The sequence below is a fragment of the Microplitis mediator genome, chromosome 2, assembly GCF_029852145.1.
Source record: "Microplitis mediator isolate UGA2020A chromosome 2, iyMicMedi2.1, whole genome shotgun sequence".
NCBI lineage: Eukaryota > Metazoa > Arthropoda > Insecta > Hymenoptera > Braconidae > Microplitis > Microplitis mediator.
Genome location: NC_079970.1, coordinates 13,633,121 through 13,651,929, shown reverse-complemented (window position 1 = coordinate 13,651,929; position 18,809 = coordinate 13,633,121). Strand labels below are relative to the sequence as shown.

The window sequence follows — 18,809 nt, the reverse complement described above, 5'->3', positions numbered from 1 at the left end:
TTAATTGCCAACATATTAGCACCCGAGTTAGCGAGTAATGTAGCAGAGGTTCGACGAAAACAATGTCCGGTATATTTATCAGGATCTTCCAATTGCAGTCGTAACGCAATAGTCTTTGGGACATCACTAAATTTATTTTTTCCAATGACTTGTCGGGTACAGTGTCCTTTTTGATAATAGATAAAAAATCTATTTGTGTCAATATCCTTGGGGCGCAGAAGAATATACTTTTTTACATGGTCGTAAAATTCTTTGCCAATTATAAAATTACGCGGATAGCAATTTTTTGTATCTTTTATAGTTACAAAAAATTGGGTACCCGTGTCTTCTACATCTTGTGTAGTAATATTACAAAACTCTATTGTTCGTAGTGCACCAGATATGCCAAAAATTAAAATGACTTGTAGGTAATAATGTAAACGTAAATTTTTTTTTATTCCATTGTGTAAATGGAAATATTGTAAATATATAAATTTAAATGTATAAACTGTAAATAATTGAATTGTAAATAATATTATATTTTTCTATTTTTTACTTACTTTCATACACAGATAAATGTGATCATCGCATTCATTAATGAATTTTTTAATTTGGCTGAGAGTCAACACTTTTGCTTTTTTAGGGATATAACCTTTGGCCTTGTTTTTGATAAAAGCTTTTAAATTATTATAATTATTGATGTTAATATTGTCCCTCAGATTTAAAGTGGTTTTGAGCATCGACCACCGACTCCATAATGTTGAGGGTCTCATTATTTGAGACAAATCATTAAAATAAATTAAAAAAATTTTTTCATCAAATGAAATCAGTTTATTTTTTTTTCTCCATGATAAAAAATCATCATAAACTAAATTATAACGGGCCATAGATTTTTCCGGTAACAAATTATTCGTAATAGCCTCAGCTTCTTTATCAAAATCTCTCAATATTTCTTCTCCATCATCACTGTCAAATGAATTTTCGGAGCTACTCATTTTCAATGTTTAAAAATTTATAAAATACATAAACTATTTATTTTTTAATTTTACACTATCTTTATAATTAATTATATAAATATTTGTATAAATATTTAATTTTAAACCGTTATTTATATTAAGCAAGCACTGTTAATAAGTCGTTGCTAGGAAACATACAAAAGTTACACGCATGAGCATAAAAATTAAAGCATACGCATTGACGAATTAATTATCTAGCCGGGAGGGAATATGGCACTTTCGTCCCTTAAAATAAGGCTGGAAAGCGAACTTTCGGTCAAGGTGTGATAAAAAATGGTTTTCGAATCAAAACAAAATTTCGAAAGACAATATATACACAAAATCTGAATGACTATGTTCAATTAGTTGATATTACTTGATATAAATATTAAATTATTACCATATCGCATGGTTGCGCTCACTATAAATTTTTAATTTAATAGACTCAGCCCAAAGTAGTTGACTTAACTTAAAATAAAGTGTTAAGTTTACATGAATAACATAGTTCTGCTGACTAGTAATTTTTAATTTAAATCATCCAACTCAGAACAGTCATGTTCACTAGTATCATCGTAGTGTTTTCATAATAGTGTAATCGACTACTTTTTTGTAGTACTGTTTACTATTACACTTTAGTTACAGATACTACAAACCTATAGCTGAGATGTTTTTTTACTACGTTTTCCTAGTTCCGAAAACCTGTTTTTTCTCTCAGTGTATAATTTGTTGAAATTTATTATGAAGAATTAATGTTTAGTAAGTGGTTCTTGGTATTGTAATATTTTGTTGGATTTATACTCATAAATATATTTAGATTAAATAATATGAAACAAGGATTCCAGTGATAGCCAACATTTGTTTGTTTATATCCTGGATATATTTTAGTAATAATTATTCTTTATTTATTTTATTCATTATATTTATTTGGTTATATTTCCATTTGGTGCATACATTCTCGCTCAAAATTTGGTCCCGTGATCTCTCCCCTGATTTGGTATTATTCTTGTCCGTTTTGTAAAAACGGGCTGGCGCCCTCGTGCACTAACCCAGCCTGAAGAGCCGGTTCAGGCACACCTTTATTTTATTGATTGTTTAATATTATTATTTGGGAATATTTAACTATTATTATTTTGAGTCATATATTTATTATTTATAATTTTTATTACACGTGGGTGACCGCATACGGTTTACCGAATTTGTTCGCGTCTCCGTCGTGAATTCGAAAACGGTATACGTTATATATTCAGTAATTTTTCATTCTAAAAATAAGATGCAAAATGATCTACGATAATTAGAAATTCGGAACACGTTCAAATAATTTTTTATTTTATAAAATCGCGATTAAAAATGCTTATTAGCGATGAAAAATTTTTAACTTCTCGCTAAGAAAATTAAAAAATTTCGAAAATCGGGAAGTTATTGTTTTTACCTCGTTTTTCGAAATAGCATATTCCACACCCAGGGCAGGAAAGTAAGAAATGTCTCAGGTCAACAAACATGTGATCTGAGGCTTTCTTCGTTACTTCCTGAGGTGTGTATACTATTTTTCTCCTCGACAGAAGCGGAAAGCGGCAACTTCGTTTTGCACAGCGTGACAAAAGTTGACGCTTTCCGCCCGGAGGCGAGAAAATCGAGTTTTCATCAGATCTCGACGTTTTGAGGTCCTCGGAAGCTTCCCTGATTATTCCCGCGATGGTGTCTGTCTGTCTGTATGTGCGCAGATTTAGGCTCACTGCGTAAACATTGTAGTCATTTGTTTTATGCGGACGATCTAGTAATATATTTAAAATGTAAACTTAACGAAATTCTGTACTCTGTTAATATTCTTAATGATGGAATTAAATTAATTAATAATTAGTGTAACAAAAATGCTCTAAAATTAAATACCAGTAAAACAAAAGCAGCAATTTTTGGAAATACATTTAAAGTTGACGATGAGTTACGTAAATTAGCGCCTAAAATTAAGATCGGTTCTATAGAAATTAACTTCTCGAAATCAGTAAAATACCTAGGAGTAATCTTAGATGACAAATTATCATGGTCCGAACAGGTAAATGATGTATGTTATAGAAGTATGAGAACGTTTGCTCAATTAAAAATTTAAGGTAACATTTTTAATTTACGTGCAAGGAAAAAACTTGTTATCACTTTAATATGGCCTATCTTTGATTATTGTGCTGCAGTATATAGCAATATAACTGCACAACAACAGCTGAAAATGCAAAGAAAGTTAAATTCTTGTGGGCGCTATATTTTTAAAATTGTAGCAGGGTAAAATGAGTTATTTTATCGACTAAAATTGTGATATTCCACTGATAGTCATTTACCCTACCCGTAACCCCAAACGAGCATTTGAATGAGTTTTTCGACTAGTCGCCGGACGCGCTAATTGAAAATACTCGCACGCTAGGCCTAATCATAATTAAGTAGAGGAGTAGTTTCCCGATAACAACCGAAGACAGCCGAGTGAAATTATCCAAAACGAAAGACAGCAGCGGAGACGGGACAGAGCCGGTCGGACCAGGTAACCATCAAGACGCACGTAGAGCCGGTAGGACCGAGCAACCAACTAGACGTAAGACTGCCGACTACCCGAAAATCAGGTAACTATCTAAGTCGGAATTGGCTTCTAATTGTGGAACCAAGCGATTACTCCCGATTTTTACCGTCGAATACCAGGCACGGAGCCGGTATTCTTTAATATCTCATTATGAATTATGATTTGGTAAAATATCGTGAATGTAAGCTAAATGATATTATAAATTGTATTAAAATTCTAAATGATGAGGTTATGATTATCACGGAGTGGTGTAGGAAAAATGGACTCAAACTTAATACTGGCAAAACTAAATCGATAATTTTTGGTACCTCGTTTAAATCAATTGACATAGAAAGTATTGTGATTCCTAATATTACTGTTGATGGTACTCAAATTGATTATTGTAAATCGGTAAAATATTTAGGTGTCATTCTAGATGATACACTGACTTGGTCACTACAAATTACGGAAATATGTAAGAGCAGTATGAGGACACTGGCGCAACTAATAATGAATGGCGATATCTTTAATTTACAACTAAGAAAAAAATTGGTTGTGACCTTAATATTTTCGATTTTTGACTATTGTGTTGCAATTTATACCGATATTACTAGTCAACAACAAATTAGACTACAGAGAAACGTGTAACGCCGTATTTTACAAACTTATGATGGTTGACGTTGAAATCAAGGTGTGAGTTTTTCTTTTCATGTTTAATATATAAAGCTTTGTATCTAAATCAAAAACCACTAATTAGAAATGATTTATCTATTATAGAGCCTCATTTTCGCAGAGGCGACATTCGTCAAGATTAACTTGAGCTGCCTAATAGTCATAGTGCTAAATATAATAAGTCATTTCTAGTTAGTGCTATCAGAGTCTGGAATAAGTTACCAGCTAATTGTACACAACAGCCAACTTTTTTGGAATTCCGTAAATCAAGTTATGAATATTTTTTGAGTCATAATAACTAATTATCTTGCGTTATTTGTGTGGATTACGATTTGATGATTGAATGATGATTGGGATGGAGACTAGATTGATTAACGTGTTAAATATGTTAATAAATGTATACAATCGCCTATTGTTAATTACATTAATGTATACTATACAATTAAATGTATCTATTTTGGATGGCCGCAAGGAGTTACGACTTCATGTCCAATAAATAATAAATAATAATAGTTGATTAATCTGAATAAGCAGGTATTGGAGTAATAAGATCGAGAATATAATTTGCGAGAATACCGAGACGGAACAAAGGAAAAGAACACGAGACGACAAGGATCAGTACAGACAACCCAGAAGTACGCCAACGAGTCTGAACCAAGACGAGGACAAGATACAAGTCGTCGCTGCAAATAAAATCGTTAGATGATTATTAATTCATTCTAGGCCTATGCCAGAATTGATAAATTAATAATCATACTAAATCGTACGTCGTGTCCGTAACGTGATCGTCGCGTTACTAGGTAAATCAATTATTACCCTCGCAGATTTAAATCACGATAGAAACACCGTGAAAGTGTGAACACCGTGGATCCACCGTGGTTACACGGTGGGTTTGTTCCATTTTACCACCGTGTATCCACTGTGATTACGCGGTGTACCCACCGTGATTCCACGGTGACTTTGTGCAATTTCACCACCGTGGGATTACGGTGGATACACCACGTAATCACAGTGGTAAAATGGAACAAACTCACCGTGTTTCCACCGTGATTCAAATCTGCGAGGGTAATTATTAATAAATTAAATAAGTTCTTCAGTCAGACGCTAAAGAATCTAGTCTTCTTGAAGCTTCTCCAAGAATTCAGGCAAACGGGCCGGATTGACTGCATCATAGAATTTTCCAGGCCATTCAAGAGAACCTCATGCCGGAAAATTATTCTCAATCTAGTCAATAATCTAATCATTAATATTAGAGAAATTTAAAACATAAATAAATTAATTAAATATAATTAAAAGAAATAAAATAAATTAATTTATTAACAGTAAATGTACCGTGAAGTTCACGTGGGAATTGACAGTCAAGTTTTGAGTATTGTGTTATAGAGTTGACGATAAAATGTTAGGGCGTTAAATCAGCTTAAATAAATTTATTAATTGATTGATATAAAGAAAACGTTAGCGGTTTTACATAATTACTTATATTAATTGATTAGTAATTTTAAAACTGTAAATTAAATCGAGAGATTTTAATATTGATTAAATTGAAATAAAAGGAAAATTGTTAAAAGAATGTGTGAGTTCAGAGTGAAAATTAGTGTTAGTGATAATGAAAATTGTTAAGGTTGTAATCACGTAGAGGGTCCAGGGGACCGCGCGAGAATAAATAGGTTTTAGCCACGTAGAGGGTCATGGTGACCGCGTGGAGATTTAGGTTAAGGAAGTCGCGTGTGTGTGTATAATAGTTCAGGGGACTCAGTAGTGTGAGTTCGTATAATAGTCTAGGGGACTCAGTAGTGTAAGTGTGTGTGTGGGTGATAGAGTCGAAGGTAGTTTATTCAATTAGGTTTACAAGGATTTAAATAAGATATGTCAAAGGTAATTGACTAAATAATAAAAGTTAAAATTGTTACTTAAATAAAGTATTAATTACAGTCAAACCTGAGTAAGAGAGAACTAGGTAAGCGAGAAAACTCTATAAGTGAGAATAATTCTCAGGTCCCGTACTTTGACCTCTCAAAAACCTCTATAAATGAGAAACAAAAACCTGCATAAGCGACAGTCGTTTTTCCCACTCTGACCTCTATAACTGAGAGCCTCTTTTGCATGTACCTCTATAAGCGACAATTTAACTATGTATGACTCATTCTTTTTTTTCAGGAACTTTGTGTGTTTTTGTTTTCTTATGGTTCGAAGAAATAATATTTAACTGTATTAACTTACTTGTCATGTTTATTACAGTTGATAAATATCATTTGCAACGATCAGTTCTCTTATAGCAACTTATAATGCCAAAACGAAAAATCAACGTGTTGTCGTTAAGTGATAAACTTAAAATTATAAATGCATTCGAATCGGGTAAATCAAGGTGTGAAATACGGAGTGAATTTGGATTACCCGAATTAAGCTATTATAAAATTATAAAATTTTAAGATTCAATAAAGTCCCAGTACTCCGAGGGACACGGAAACATCAAGCGGATCCGGCTTTCTGAGTTTCCCGACGTTGAAAAATGTCTTCTTGAGTGGATCAAACAGACTCTCGATAAAAACATTCCCATAGATGGACCACTGTTAAAACAAAAATCGCAAGACTTTGCCTTAAAATTGGGAGTTGAAAACTTTTCAGCCAGTAATGGCTGGTTAGAGGGTTTTAAAAAACGGAACGACATATCGTTTAAGAAAGTAGCTGGAGAAAGTAAATCAATGGATCTAGGAGTGTGTAGCCAATGGACAAAAGACTTACCAAATCTTTTAGAAGCATATGATGCAGAGGATATTTATAATGCTGATGAAACCGCTCTGTTCTATAAGTGCCTACCGGATAAAACATTTATATTTAAAGGCGAAAAATGCCACGGAGGTAAACAGAGTAAAGATCGCCTTACTGTTTTACAGTATGTCAATATGATCGGTACGGACAAACTTCCTCTGTTGATTATCGGGAAATCTAAGCGGCCAAGGTGTTTCAAAGGCGTCAAGACTCTACCCGTCGATTATGCGAATAATACAAAAGCTTGGATGACCAAAGAATTGTTCAAAGATTGGTTGAGAAAAGTTAACAAGCAAATGATAATAAAACAAAAAAAAATTTTGCTTATTATAGACAATTGTACTGCACACACAGATTTACTAAAACTGGAAAATGTTAAAATTCTGTTCTTACCTGCAAATACCACCAGTAAACTTCAACCGTTAGATCAAGGCATCATACACACATTTAAACGATTCTATCGTAGAGAAGTTGTTAATCATACTCTCAAGTGTTTGGACGAAAGTGTTAGCTTCAGAGCTTCAGATCTCAGGATCAATGTACTTTTAGCAATGAAATTTGCAAGAAAAGCGTGGTACGCAGTAAGTGGCGTTACCGTTCAAAATTGCTTCAAGAAAGCTGGATTTCATATTAATAAACAAAATATTCTGCCAGATGAAAGTGAGGTTGAACTTGAAGTCGGACCTAGTGATGACGAATGGGCCAAGCTTGTGTCTCATGAAACAACTGATTTTGAGGTAATGCCGACCTTTGATGATTTCATACGAATTGACGACGACGTGGCTACTGCTGGAGAATTCACCGAAGATGATATTATTCAAAATTGCGTGACTGACGGGAATGAAAGTGACGATGATGCTGACCAATCACAGAGTTTGGATAAAGAACTCGAAAAAATACCAAAAAAGCAAGAAGCTTTAAAGGCTTTGGAGACGCTCCATAAGTTTTTTGAATATTCAGCGATTGGTGATAGGACTATATTAGATAAAATATATGAACTCGAAAAACATGCACATAATATAAAATCAGGAATACAAAAAAAGTTGACAGATTTTTTCAAGTAAACTTCGCATGTTATTTGCTTTCTTTGTAAATGCACACTCTAATAATTACTTTGTATATCACTCTAATAAATTATTCTCTACCATGTTTACAACTAAATATTTTGAATATTATTGATAAACCTCTGTAAGTGAGACAAACTTCTCCTGTACCTCTATAAGCTAGAAACTCGCATTAGTGAGAAACCTCTATAAGTGAGAAAAAAATCACGGTCCCTTGAACTCTCTCTTAACCAGGTTTGACTGTAATTATAAATTATCCTTTCTCATCCTTCTATTACAAATCAAATTTTACAACGATCCTGATAAATAAAGATCCGGTTCTGGATGACCGTAACACTTCCAGGGGCGCCCTGAAAAAGGACGACCAAGGTAGCAGACACACACACATGTATCTCCGTATTACCATGATTTAGACTGGCTTACACCAAAACCTAGGTGTGAATTCTTTTACTGCTTGATTTATAAGGCAATCAAAATGCACAAGATGCCTCTATTTCTTAGTGAATTATTTACGATTAACCCTAGACTCCGGAGAGGCGATAATAGACAAGACCTACTAGTACTCCCTAATTGTCACAGTGTTAAATATGATAAGTCGTTCATTGTTAGTGCATTAAGGGCGTGGAACAAACTTCCAAGAGACTGTGCAAATCAATGTATTTTCAAGGAATTTCGTATGTCGTCCCTCGCAGATTTGAATCACGGTGGAAACACCGTGGATCCACCGTGGTTACACGGTGGGTTTGTTCCATTTCACCACCGGGTAATCACAGTGGTAAAATGGAACAAACCCACCGTGTTTTCACCGTGATTCAAATCTGCGAGGGGTGCTTTAATTATTATCTATTGAATTTAAAAGATTGATGTTTAATGAATGATAATATTGTTAAATGAATGATATTATTGTGATGAGAATAGTGTATCATTATTGTAAACTTAGCTTACATTTGTATTTTTATTTTTATATGTATATAATTATATATTTATCTTATATACTTTTTGATTATTAAATAAGTGTATCCGTGATGGCCACAAGGAGCCTAGACTCCATGGCCAAAAAAACAATAAATAAATAAATAAATAAGACTTAATTAAGGATGAGGAACTCAATTCATGTAAAATAAATCTGTAAACATGAGATATAAACGACGAATAACTTTATTGTAAAAATACTAATTATAGCAATGCCTTATTGAAGAACTAACTGACTAAAAATACTAAACGAGCACTTAGGCCACGGAAATAATATTTCCAAAAAATTAATGAATTGCGGCAATAATGCCTAAAAATATAATCGAAACCTTATCTGTAAAGATCCCACCAAATAAATTAGATTTTACTTTCACGAGAAGAAAACATGACCAATCACTGTAATGGCGGCCCGGAGAAGAATGAGTATTCCTCTCCCCGCTACTTTCGTGGGTCAATCACTTTCCTACATGGTGATATACGGCTTTAACACCATCTATGATCTGACATCGATACAGGTTATCAACCGCTTTGTTGCTTACCTGTCTCGACCCTAGGGGACACGCCAAAGAGGCTCACACGGTATCGCTCCCGTGATCCGGCTACGTGTTTTCCTCAATTGATGGTAAGAGAGGACACTGATAGTCGGCTACTGATTGGCGAGTCGATTTAAGTCCCTCTAGAGCCGTGAATGCATCACATGGTACTTTCGTTAGAGAAATATTCATATGAATACTTTTCTTGTTGACTCCGGGTTCTCAGATGTAGGAATGCAATGATCGAGTTCTCTAGAGCTAGCAAAGCCATGATGGCACATTCAACTAATAAAATCTGGAAAATATAGCTATACTATGTTGCTCATTAGTTGCCGCAATCACAAATTTACTGCTTTATTTTTTTTTTTAATAATTAAACATGTGGCTGTGCTAGATATATATTAGCTAGCACAGCTACAGTAAAAGAGAGTACTGACGCTGTACGGAATTGACAGAAGGATTAGAGGCTATTGTGAGATTCAACATTCATGTACGCGAAGATTTATGAAAAAAAAACTTCTGATAGGTTGTTTGTAAGATTTGTGGCTAAGCTAACCTAATAATAATGAGCACAGCCACGAATTTGTGGCTGAGCAGATCAAGTGAAAGTTGGCTCAGAAGAAAGTCTGGAACCAAGTATTTGTAGATAAATTTTTCTAAAATCTAGCTATTGTATTTGTCGCTAGGTCGATTTTTCAAGGAATTTCACTATAACTTATCATAATTGGTTCAGTAGGGTTAAAAAATACCACTCGTTAAAATTAAGAAATGTGTGTATATATATGGGGCGTTAGCCACACTATATGAAATCGATAATTTATTCGGCAATGTTCGTAATCAGATCGATCATTATCAGATTTTTTTTAAATTCCCGCTAAGAAAATTGAAAATTTTCAAAAATTCGGGAAGTTATTTCTATCATATTCGGACAAAATTAAAATAATTAAGCACGCCTGAATCAGTATTGTTCTGCACACGACTGATTACTGTGCTGCCGTTCAGGTGCTGCACCAGACTGAGTACGGTGCTAGACACGACTGGTTAGTGCGCGCACCAGAACCAGTCGTGTGCTTGCCCTTATTTTTTCTTGCACACGACTCAGTCATATGCTGCACAGGAACCAGTCGGGTTTAAATTTTTCCTTGTAAAGAAAATTTTAATATTTCTAGTAGTTACAAAAATCCAAAATAGAAACAAAGAATTTTAAAAACAAATCAATGTTTAAGGCACAGTTACAAGGAAACTGCTCGTTTTACGTCAATTTACTAAGAAAGATTTTTTGTAGGGGATTCAATTTCCTTTTAGTCTAGACGCTGTATTACCTTTTCGTAACTTTTTGAGGTCGGTGTACAAAATGATATTATTTTAATGTTTTTTGACCCGCTAAAACCGAATATCGCAGTTATTTTTTCGAAATCCCGGGCCATCAATTGTTTATAACCATTTGTTTAAACAATTGTTTAAAAAATAATTTTTTGGGGATCGGTTATTTTGTTTCCAGTATTTTTGGGCAATTTCAAGACGAAAGTTACTCTTATAAAATTTTCCTAAAGTTGATAGTTTCTAAGTTATGAATTTTTGAAAATCGAAAATTGTCGATTTTCACAAATTTTGATGATTAATTACATAATAAATAAATGACGCAATACTAAGTTTTATTTACATGATCGTAAAGAGGAATATTCAAAGTTTTTATTAAAATAATAATTTCCCGTTATGATTTGTATTAAATAAAAAAAAAAAGCGATCAAAGTTATTGCATTTATTGAGTAACTTGGCCGACTCGGCGGCGCATGCGCAAAGCGATTATTTACTGTCTCGCTTGCTCTTAGGTGTTTAGGTAGCTGTTGGCCAGGAGGCTAAAATTTTAAATTTAAATGCATTATTTCTTGATAAAAAAATTTGTATGCTTAAAAAAATTATAAATTTTATGATATTAAAGAAATTTTCGAATTCATTATGTTCAGTCACGAGCTTAATCATTTTGAAAAGCTTCGTGTACTTTCGCTACGTACGGGAGCAGCCGAACTCGCTACTGACTTGAATGTCAGAATAGTGCTGGGTCACTCGCTATCTGGGCCCGACACCTGCAATTTCTTACTCATGACCGTGCCACGTTGGCATAAGAACTCGCTACCAGCTGGCCAATCAGAGAAATTGGCGGCTAACTATTTCCTGTTGGCGCGCTTTTAAGCCAATGGGAAAATTCGTTACTGCAGCCATGCTGCCACGTCACCACCGAGCAGCCACGAAGGAAGAAGACGACGTCTATTTCTAATCTACATCGATCAGTACAAACTCAGCTATCCATCCAACCGCTTCGCTCAAATTAATATATCTCTCGTGTGATATAAGTCTGAACCGCTTCGCTAAATCTCTGTTTAAATATTCTCAATAATTAGCTAGTATATCAAGGCTACTAATTATTGAGTATATATTGAATCGTTGCTCGCGTCTTATTAATTATAAATTAATTATCGCGTCATTAACCGCTACCGACCACGTGTCGAATTTATACGCGTATTCGTTTACAGTCGCATTCGCTATCGCGTATCTTGTAGTTGCATTCGCTATTTTTCTCATAGTTTTAGTGTACATATTGTTTAATAAAGATCTATTCTATTATCTGTAATTTGTGTTAATTGTTAGTTATTGAATTAACCACACCTACACCAGAATCCCACAGAGCATTCGCTCATTTTACACATTACTTCGGTAAATTAATAAAAATCACTAATCTATGGTTTTTCATGATTATAATGAACTACATTTAAAATTGTTTTCACTTATCCTATATTTTAATTAATATGTATTTTTTATTTAACTAATAAATAAATAATAAAGTTCACGAATTTTTCACTTAAATTTATAATAATTATACTTGGGCAATAAAATAACCCCTATGAAAAAAATTTATAAAAAAAATATATGTTAAAATATAAAAAACATATTTTTCATATAAAAAAAAAACATAAAAAATTTATAAATATATATAAAATATGTATAAGAAATATATTTCAAATAGCTAACTTTTGGTCGATTTTCATATATATTTTATATTTTTTAAATGTAATTTAAATATATTAAAAATATATCTTAGAGTACATGAAAAATACAATTATGAAAATATAAAAAACACATTTAAAAAATAAATTTTTTTAATGTTTTTATACATGTATTTTTTATATAAATTTTTTTCATAGGGGTTATTATATTGCCCAAGTATAATTATTATAAATTTAAGTGAAAAATTCGTGAACTTTATTATTTATTTATTAGTTAAATAAAAAATACATATTAATTAAAATATAGGATAAGTGAAAACAATTTCAAATGTAGTTCATTATAATCATGAAAAACCATAGATTAGTGATTTTTATTAATTTACCGAATTAATGAATTCGAAAATTTCTTTAATATCATAAAATTTATAATTTTTTTAAGCGTACGAATTTTTTTATCAAGAAATAATGCATTAAAATTTAAAATTTTAGCCGCCTGGCCAACAACTACCTAAGCGCCTAAGAGCAAGCGAGACAGTAAATAATCGCTTTGCGCATGCGCCGCCGAGTCGGCCAAGTTACTCAATAAATGCAATAACTTTGATCGCTTTTTTTTTTTATTTAATACAAATCATAACGGGAAATTATTATTTTAATAAAAACTTTAAATATTCCTCTTTACGATCATGTAAATAAAACTTAGTATTGCGTCATTTATTTATATGTAATTAATCATCAAAATTTGTGAAAATCGACAATTTTCGATTTTCAAAAATTCATAACTTAGAAACTATCAACTTTAGGAAAATTTTATAAGAGTAACTTTCGTCTTGAAATTGCCCAAAAAACTGGAAACAAAATAACCGATCCCCAAAAAATTATTTTTTAAACAATTGTTTAAACAAATGGTTATAAACAATTGATGGCCCGGGATTTCGAAAAAATAACTGCGATATTCGGTTTTAGCGGGTCAAAAAACATAAATATAATATCATTTTGTACACCGACCTCAAAAGTTTACGAAAAGGTAATACAGCGTCTAGACTATTTAAGAATATACATTTCTCAAATTTTTCAGATAGATGATTTACGAGTTTCGGGTAAAAAATGAAATTTATGTCAAAAAACTAATAGTTGTAACGATACACCTCTTAATATCAATATTAAGGGTTCAAACTTGCACAATAATTTTTTTGATCATCGGGAATAATATTTTCACAGTATCGAAAAAAAAATAGTCGATTTTTTCGGCCCAGTCTAATTTATATGTAGCGTTGCTACTAGGTGACGCGATCGATAAAATTTGACAGTTTCCGTCGAACATCGATTTATTCATTTATCCATCTCTTCCATATTCGTGGAGACAATTAGTAATAGACCGTGGAATTGTATACACGCATCCAGGCTTCTTTCTTTTTACTATATACTTACAATTACTGTGTTACTTCCATTTATTTAAATAAAACATTTGTTTAAATTAATTAGTTGGTTTTAATAATTTATATTATCACCTCAACCACTAAATATATAGATGCTTATTATTATTAGGTTAGCTCAGCCACAAATCTCATAAACAACTATCAGAATTTTTTTTTCATAAATTTTTGCGTACATTAATGCTGAATCTTACCATAGCCGCTAATCCTTCTGTCGATTTCGTACAGCGTCAGTACTCTCTTATATTGTGGCTGTACTAGCTAATATATACACTGATAGAAAAACTATCTTGATTCAAGAAAAATTTTTTCTTCAAAATGTGGTTCTTGTTTTAAAATTTTTAATTGTTTTAATTCAAGAAATAAGTCCTTGAACCAAAAAATTGGAATTCTCGGATAGAGAAAAAAAATTCTTTGTTTGAGAATTTGATTTTTCGATGAAGCCTTTTTTGTGTTGAAACAAAATTCTGACATATTTCGCTCAAGAATTTCTTGCTCTTGGATTAAGATAGGCAAAATGTAGGTTTAAGACATTACCGACTCGTTTCAAGAATGGCGCGATTTTTAAATCAAGATATCAATTTACTCAGCTTAAAAAAAAACTTTTTTTTTTATTTTAAAAATAAAAAGTTTTAAAGTGATTTTTTAGGACTACATTCATTTACTTCAGATATGTTAAAGTAGAAATTTATTTAAAAAAAAATTTTTTTTTTCATTACTTTAAAAACATCTTCTATCAAGGAATTATTGCTTGAACCAAAAATTTAAAGTTCTTAAAATAATAATACGACATTTTTAGTTGAAGACAAGTGGTCTTGCTTGAAGAATTCGATAGTATCGATTGAAGATAATATAGTTTCGGGTCAAGACACGAGAGTTATCCATCGAAGATACAAAATCTATAGAGCCAAGAAAATCTAAATCAAGACAAGAATTTCTTGAAGCAAGACAATTGGTTTTCTTCAGAAATAAATTCTTGGCTCAAGAAAAAATTTCTTGAGTCAATATAAATTTTCTATCAGTGTAGGGTGCGTTCCACTTGACGTTCACAACGTCACGCTCACGTGTATTTAGATAGGATTTTGAGGCGTTTTGAGCGTTGTTAACGCTTAGTCGAACGCACCCATAGCTAGCACAGCCACATATTTTATTAAAAAAAAAAAAAGAAAAGCAGTAAATATTTGATTGCGGCAACTAATTAGCAACAAATTATAGCTATATTTTACAGGTTTTTTTAGTTGATTGTGCCATCATGGCTGCGCTAACTCTAGAGAACTCAATGCTCGCATGTCCGTGAACGTGATAAATGCATGCGCATCTGATGTAAGAATGTGTGTGTCAGTACGTATGAATGATAACAGTAAGCGATTAGTAATAAGGTAGTTAGTTATGGCTCAGAGTGCATTAGGTATAAGTGGTATAAAAGTTCACAAGTGTGTAGCCTGAATATAGAAGAAATATTTATACAGAGAAATATTTATACGATACGACCCTATAGATGGCAGACCAAACATCGAAACAGACCAACAATCGGCGACAACAAAAGTTATCGTCGACTTGAAATAATGGAACCAAGTAGCGAGAGTTTAGTTCATTCCAACAACACCCTCCATGTACCAAGTCTTAGAACAAACGGCGTCGGTCGCAAAAATTACAAATCGAGGGAGAAAGGTTATATCCGAGGAGAAAAAAGCAGAAGTACGAGAATCAGGTGGAAGAATACTGATGATCACTGATCGGATAGACGATCTATATTTCATGCGAGAAGCTAAAGATGAATTTGCGCAAGCTAACAAGGCACATAACATTAAAAACAGTTCTAAAACGCTTCCAGCGGTACAGAAGACTTGGCCATGTAAACATGAAATCAGTAAATGATCTATACTATAAAGGCTTGGCTTCAGGGATCAATCTTAACAATATTGAAGAAAACCAACAATGCGACATTTCTTGTAAAAGAAACTACAGCTAAGCCGTTCAACCTGCGAGAACGCAGGTTCTCACGGCTGTTGGAGCTGATTTACACGGATGTGTGTGGATCTCTACATAATGAAGACAAAAGATAGATAGATAGATAGATAAACATATTTATTTGACCCTAGAGCCAAAGCTATCTCAAGGCCGTCAGTAAGTAATACATTATCTTACAAAAGTATACAGTATGACAATAAAATTACAACAATAATTACAAGATGAGGTATTTGACAAATTTATAGAATTTAAAAATAAAGTTGAACTTTTTACTGGTAAAGGAATCAAACAGTTACAGAGCGACAATAGGCTTGAGTACTGTAACCACAAATTCGACGAGTACTTAAAGAGAGAGGGCATTCGGAGGAGACTCGTAGCCTCCTACACCCCTGAACAAAATGGAGTCACCGAATGGAAGAACAGGACATTAACTGACTTGTCAAGATGTATGTTAATAGAGTCCGGACTGCCTGAGAGTTTCTGGGCGGAAGCAATCGCATTGTCAGACTACGTGCGAAATCGATGTCCGAGCCAAAGCATAGAAGAGAGATCCCATACGAAATGTGGTACAATAGAACCACAAACCTATGGCACATGCGAGTTTTCGGATCCAAGGCATTTGTATTGGCCAGAAACCCAAAGAAAGGACAATTCGCACCGCAATCAAGAGAGGGCATAATGTTCGATTATAAACGCGAAAGCTTACAGCATCTACATAAAAGAAATTCGAGATGTGATTAATGCAAGAGATGTAGATTTTGGCAAGAGTGAACGACATTCCAGTCAGGAGGTGGAAGGCATTGGAGCAGATGAAGACGGGTCAGTCATGATGACACGTACTGCTAGTCGAAATGTCCAAGTGATACGTTTGAGGAACGAGACACCGAGAACAGTGGAGTAGAAGCGTACGAGAAACTGTAAGGCCTGAGCCTGAATATATAAAAGTTGAGATGACTCCTACAATGAAGCAAAAGGAGGATGAGGTTAAAAGAGGTCAAGGACGCCCAAGGTTAGTTAGAGATAAAAATAGAGGTCGACCGAGGAAGGTATATATAGTCCTGCATACCTCAGAAACCAAAAAGATGAGAAGACATCGTGAGGAATAAAAAGGCCCTCTAGACACGTCATTGGTACAAATAGAGAAGAAGTCAAGGGAGCATGAAGATTCGGGAGAGGGTGGACTCAGATGATGAATACATGAAAAATTTTACCAAGATTGAACTATTCAACGCAGAGATAAAAATAGACGAAGCACTAAGCGGCAACGATGCTCAATCGTGGAAGCGTGATATCGTTGAAAAAGTGAAATCACATCTGGAAAATGATGTATGGGAACTGGTCACTAGACGTAAGGAAAGAAGCATATGACTTCTCGGAAACGTTTGCCCCAGTGGCACGAATAAAATCAATAAGACTCATAATGGCGCTCACAACAGAGCTTTAAACGAAAGCACACCAATTAGATGTTACAACAGCATATTTAAATGGAGTACTGCCTGAAGAACTTTGTATGGAGTGCCCAGAAGGACTTGAGGAGATTTTGGAAGAGGTTGTTAAAACAGAAAGACGAGATTCCAACATATGGAAAAGTACATAGGAGATGCATTTATCATTAAAAAAGGGAAATCGAACTTGCCGTTTAAAAAAGGCCATACACGGATTAAAGCAATCTGGAAGGGTATGGTATGATAGATTGTCCTCAATATTGAGAAAGCTGGGATTCATGCCAATTCAATCTGGCCCATGTGGATTCGACTCATAGACTGAAGGATTAATCACGTTAATCGGTGTATACATGGATGTCATGTTGATAGGATCAAACAGTGATGCTCATGTCCAAATGGTAAAAGAAGAATTGAATAATAAGTTAAAGATTTAAGACCTTAGTGAAGCGAAGTATTGCCTTGGGATGGAAATAATCCAAGAAAATGAAAGAATCTCATTATGTTAACGCAGATACACAAGTGAAATCCTAAAGAAATTTGAGACGGAGAATTGTACCCCACATTGTATACCCGGTAGTCCACATGCTAAGTTTTAATACAAGGCAACACCAGAAACGTACCTTATCGTGAGCTAATAGGGTCCTTGATGTATTTGGCAACATCAACAAGACCAAACATTGCACATACAGTAAATGTACTGGTACAATATAACGAAAACTCGGGCACTCGACATTAGTCCGCTGCAAAGAAGGTATTGAGATACCTAAGGGAAACGATTAATTATTCAGTAAAGTTTGCAAGTCTAATAAACTAATAGGATATGTCGATGCCGATTGGAGAGGATGTTCAAAAGTCAGGAAATCTCACACGAGGTATGCATTAATTCTCGGAGGAGGGGCCATTAGTTGGAAGTTCTAAAAGCAACGTACAGTAGTGTTATCCTCAACTGAGGTTGAATACATGGCATTAACAGAAGCCGCCAAGGAAGCCTTATTCTTCAGGAATTATCTGACGGAACTGGGACTCCAATGATTTTTTGAAGGAAAGATAATGTGCCATAATCAAGGAGCAAAGTTGTTGTCAGAAAACTCAACGTATTATCCAAGAACAAAACATATCGATATAAGATATCGATCAGGAGATATCGAAAGAAGATCACTTCATAAAGGATGCGTTTCAGTCTGGTGAAATTCAAGTGGGGTATGTCTCAACGGATGCGATGATTGCAGACATTTTGAACAAAGCGTTACCGTCAGCTAAGCATTCAACTTGCGTTATCGGTTTAGGAATTGTCGGATATTGATGTAATTTAATACACGGACAAGTTCATATTGAAAGAGGGTGTAGGAATGCAATACTCGCATGTCCGTGAACGTGATAAATGCGTGCGCATCTGATGTAAGAATGTGTGTAAGTAGGTAAAAATGATAAG

At 33.8% G+C, this 18,809-nt stretch overlaps 1 protein-coding gene across 1 annotated transcript in view; it reads left to right on the top strand.

Annotated features, from left to right (window-relative positions):
* LOC130678524 (tigger transposable element-derived protein 4-like) overlaps positions 1 to 17,300 on the top strand; it is a 38,413-nt gene extending 21,113 nt beyond the window's left edge. Inside the window, exons 3-4 of the mRNA XM_057485789.1 lie at positions 6,616 to 7,920; positions 17,167 to 17,300. Coding sequence (XP_057341772.1) covers positions 6,616 to 7,920; positions 17,167 to 17,300 — 1,439 coding nt within the window. The remainder of the gene's footprint in view (positions 1 to 6,615; positions 7,921 to 17,166) is intronic.
* Positions 17,301 to 18,809: the final 1,509 nt, after the last annotated feature.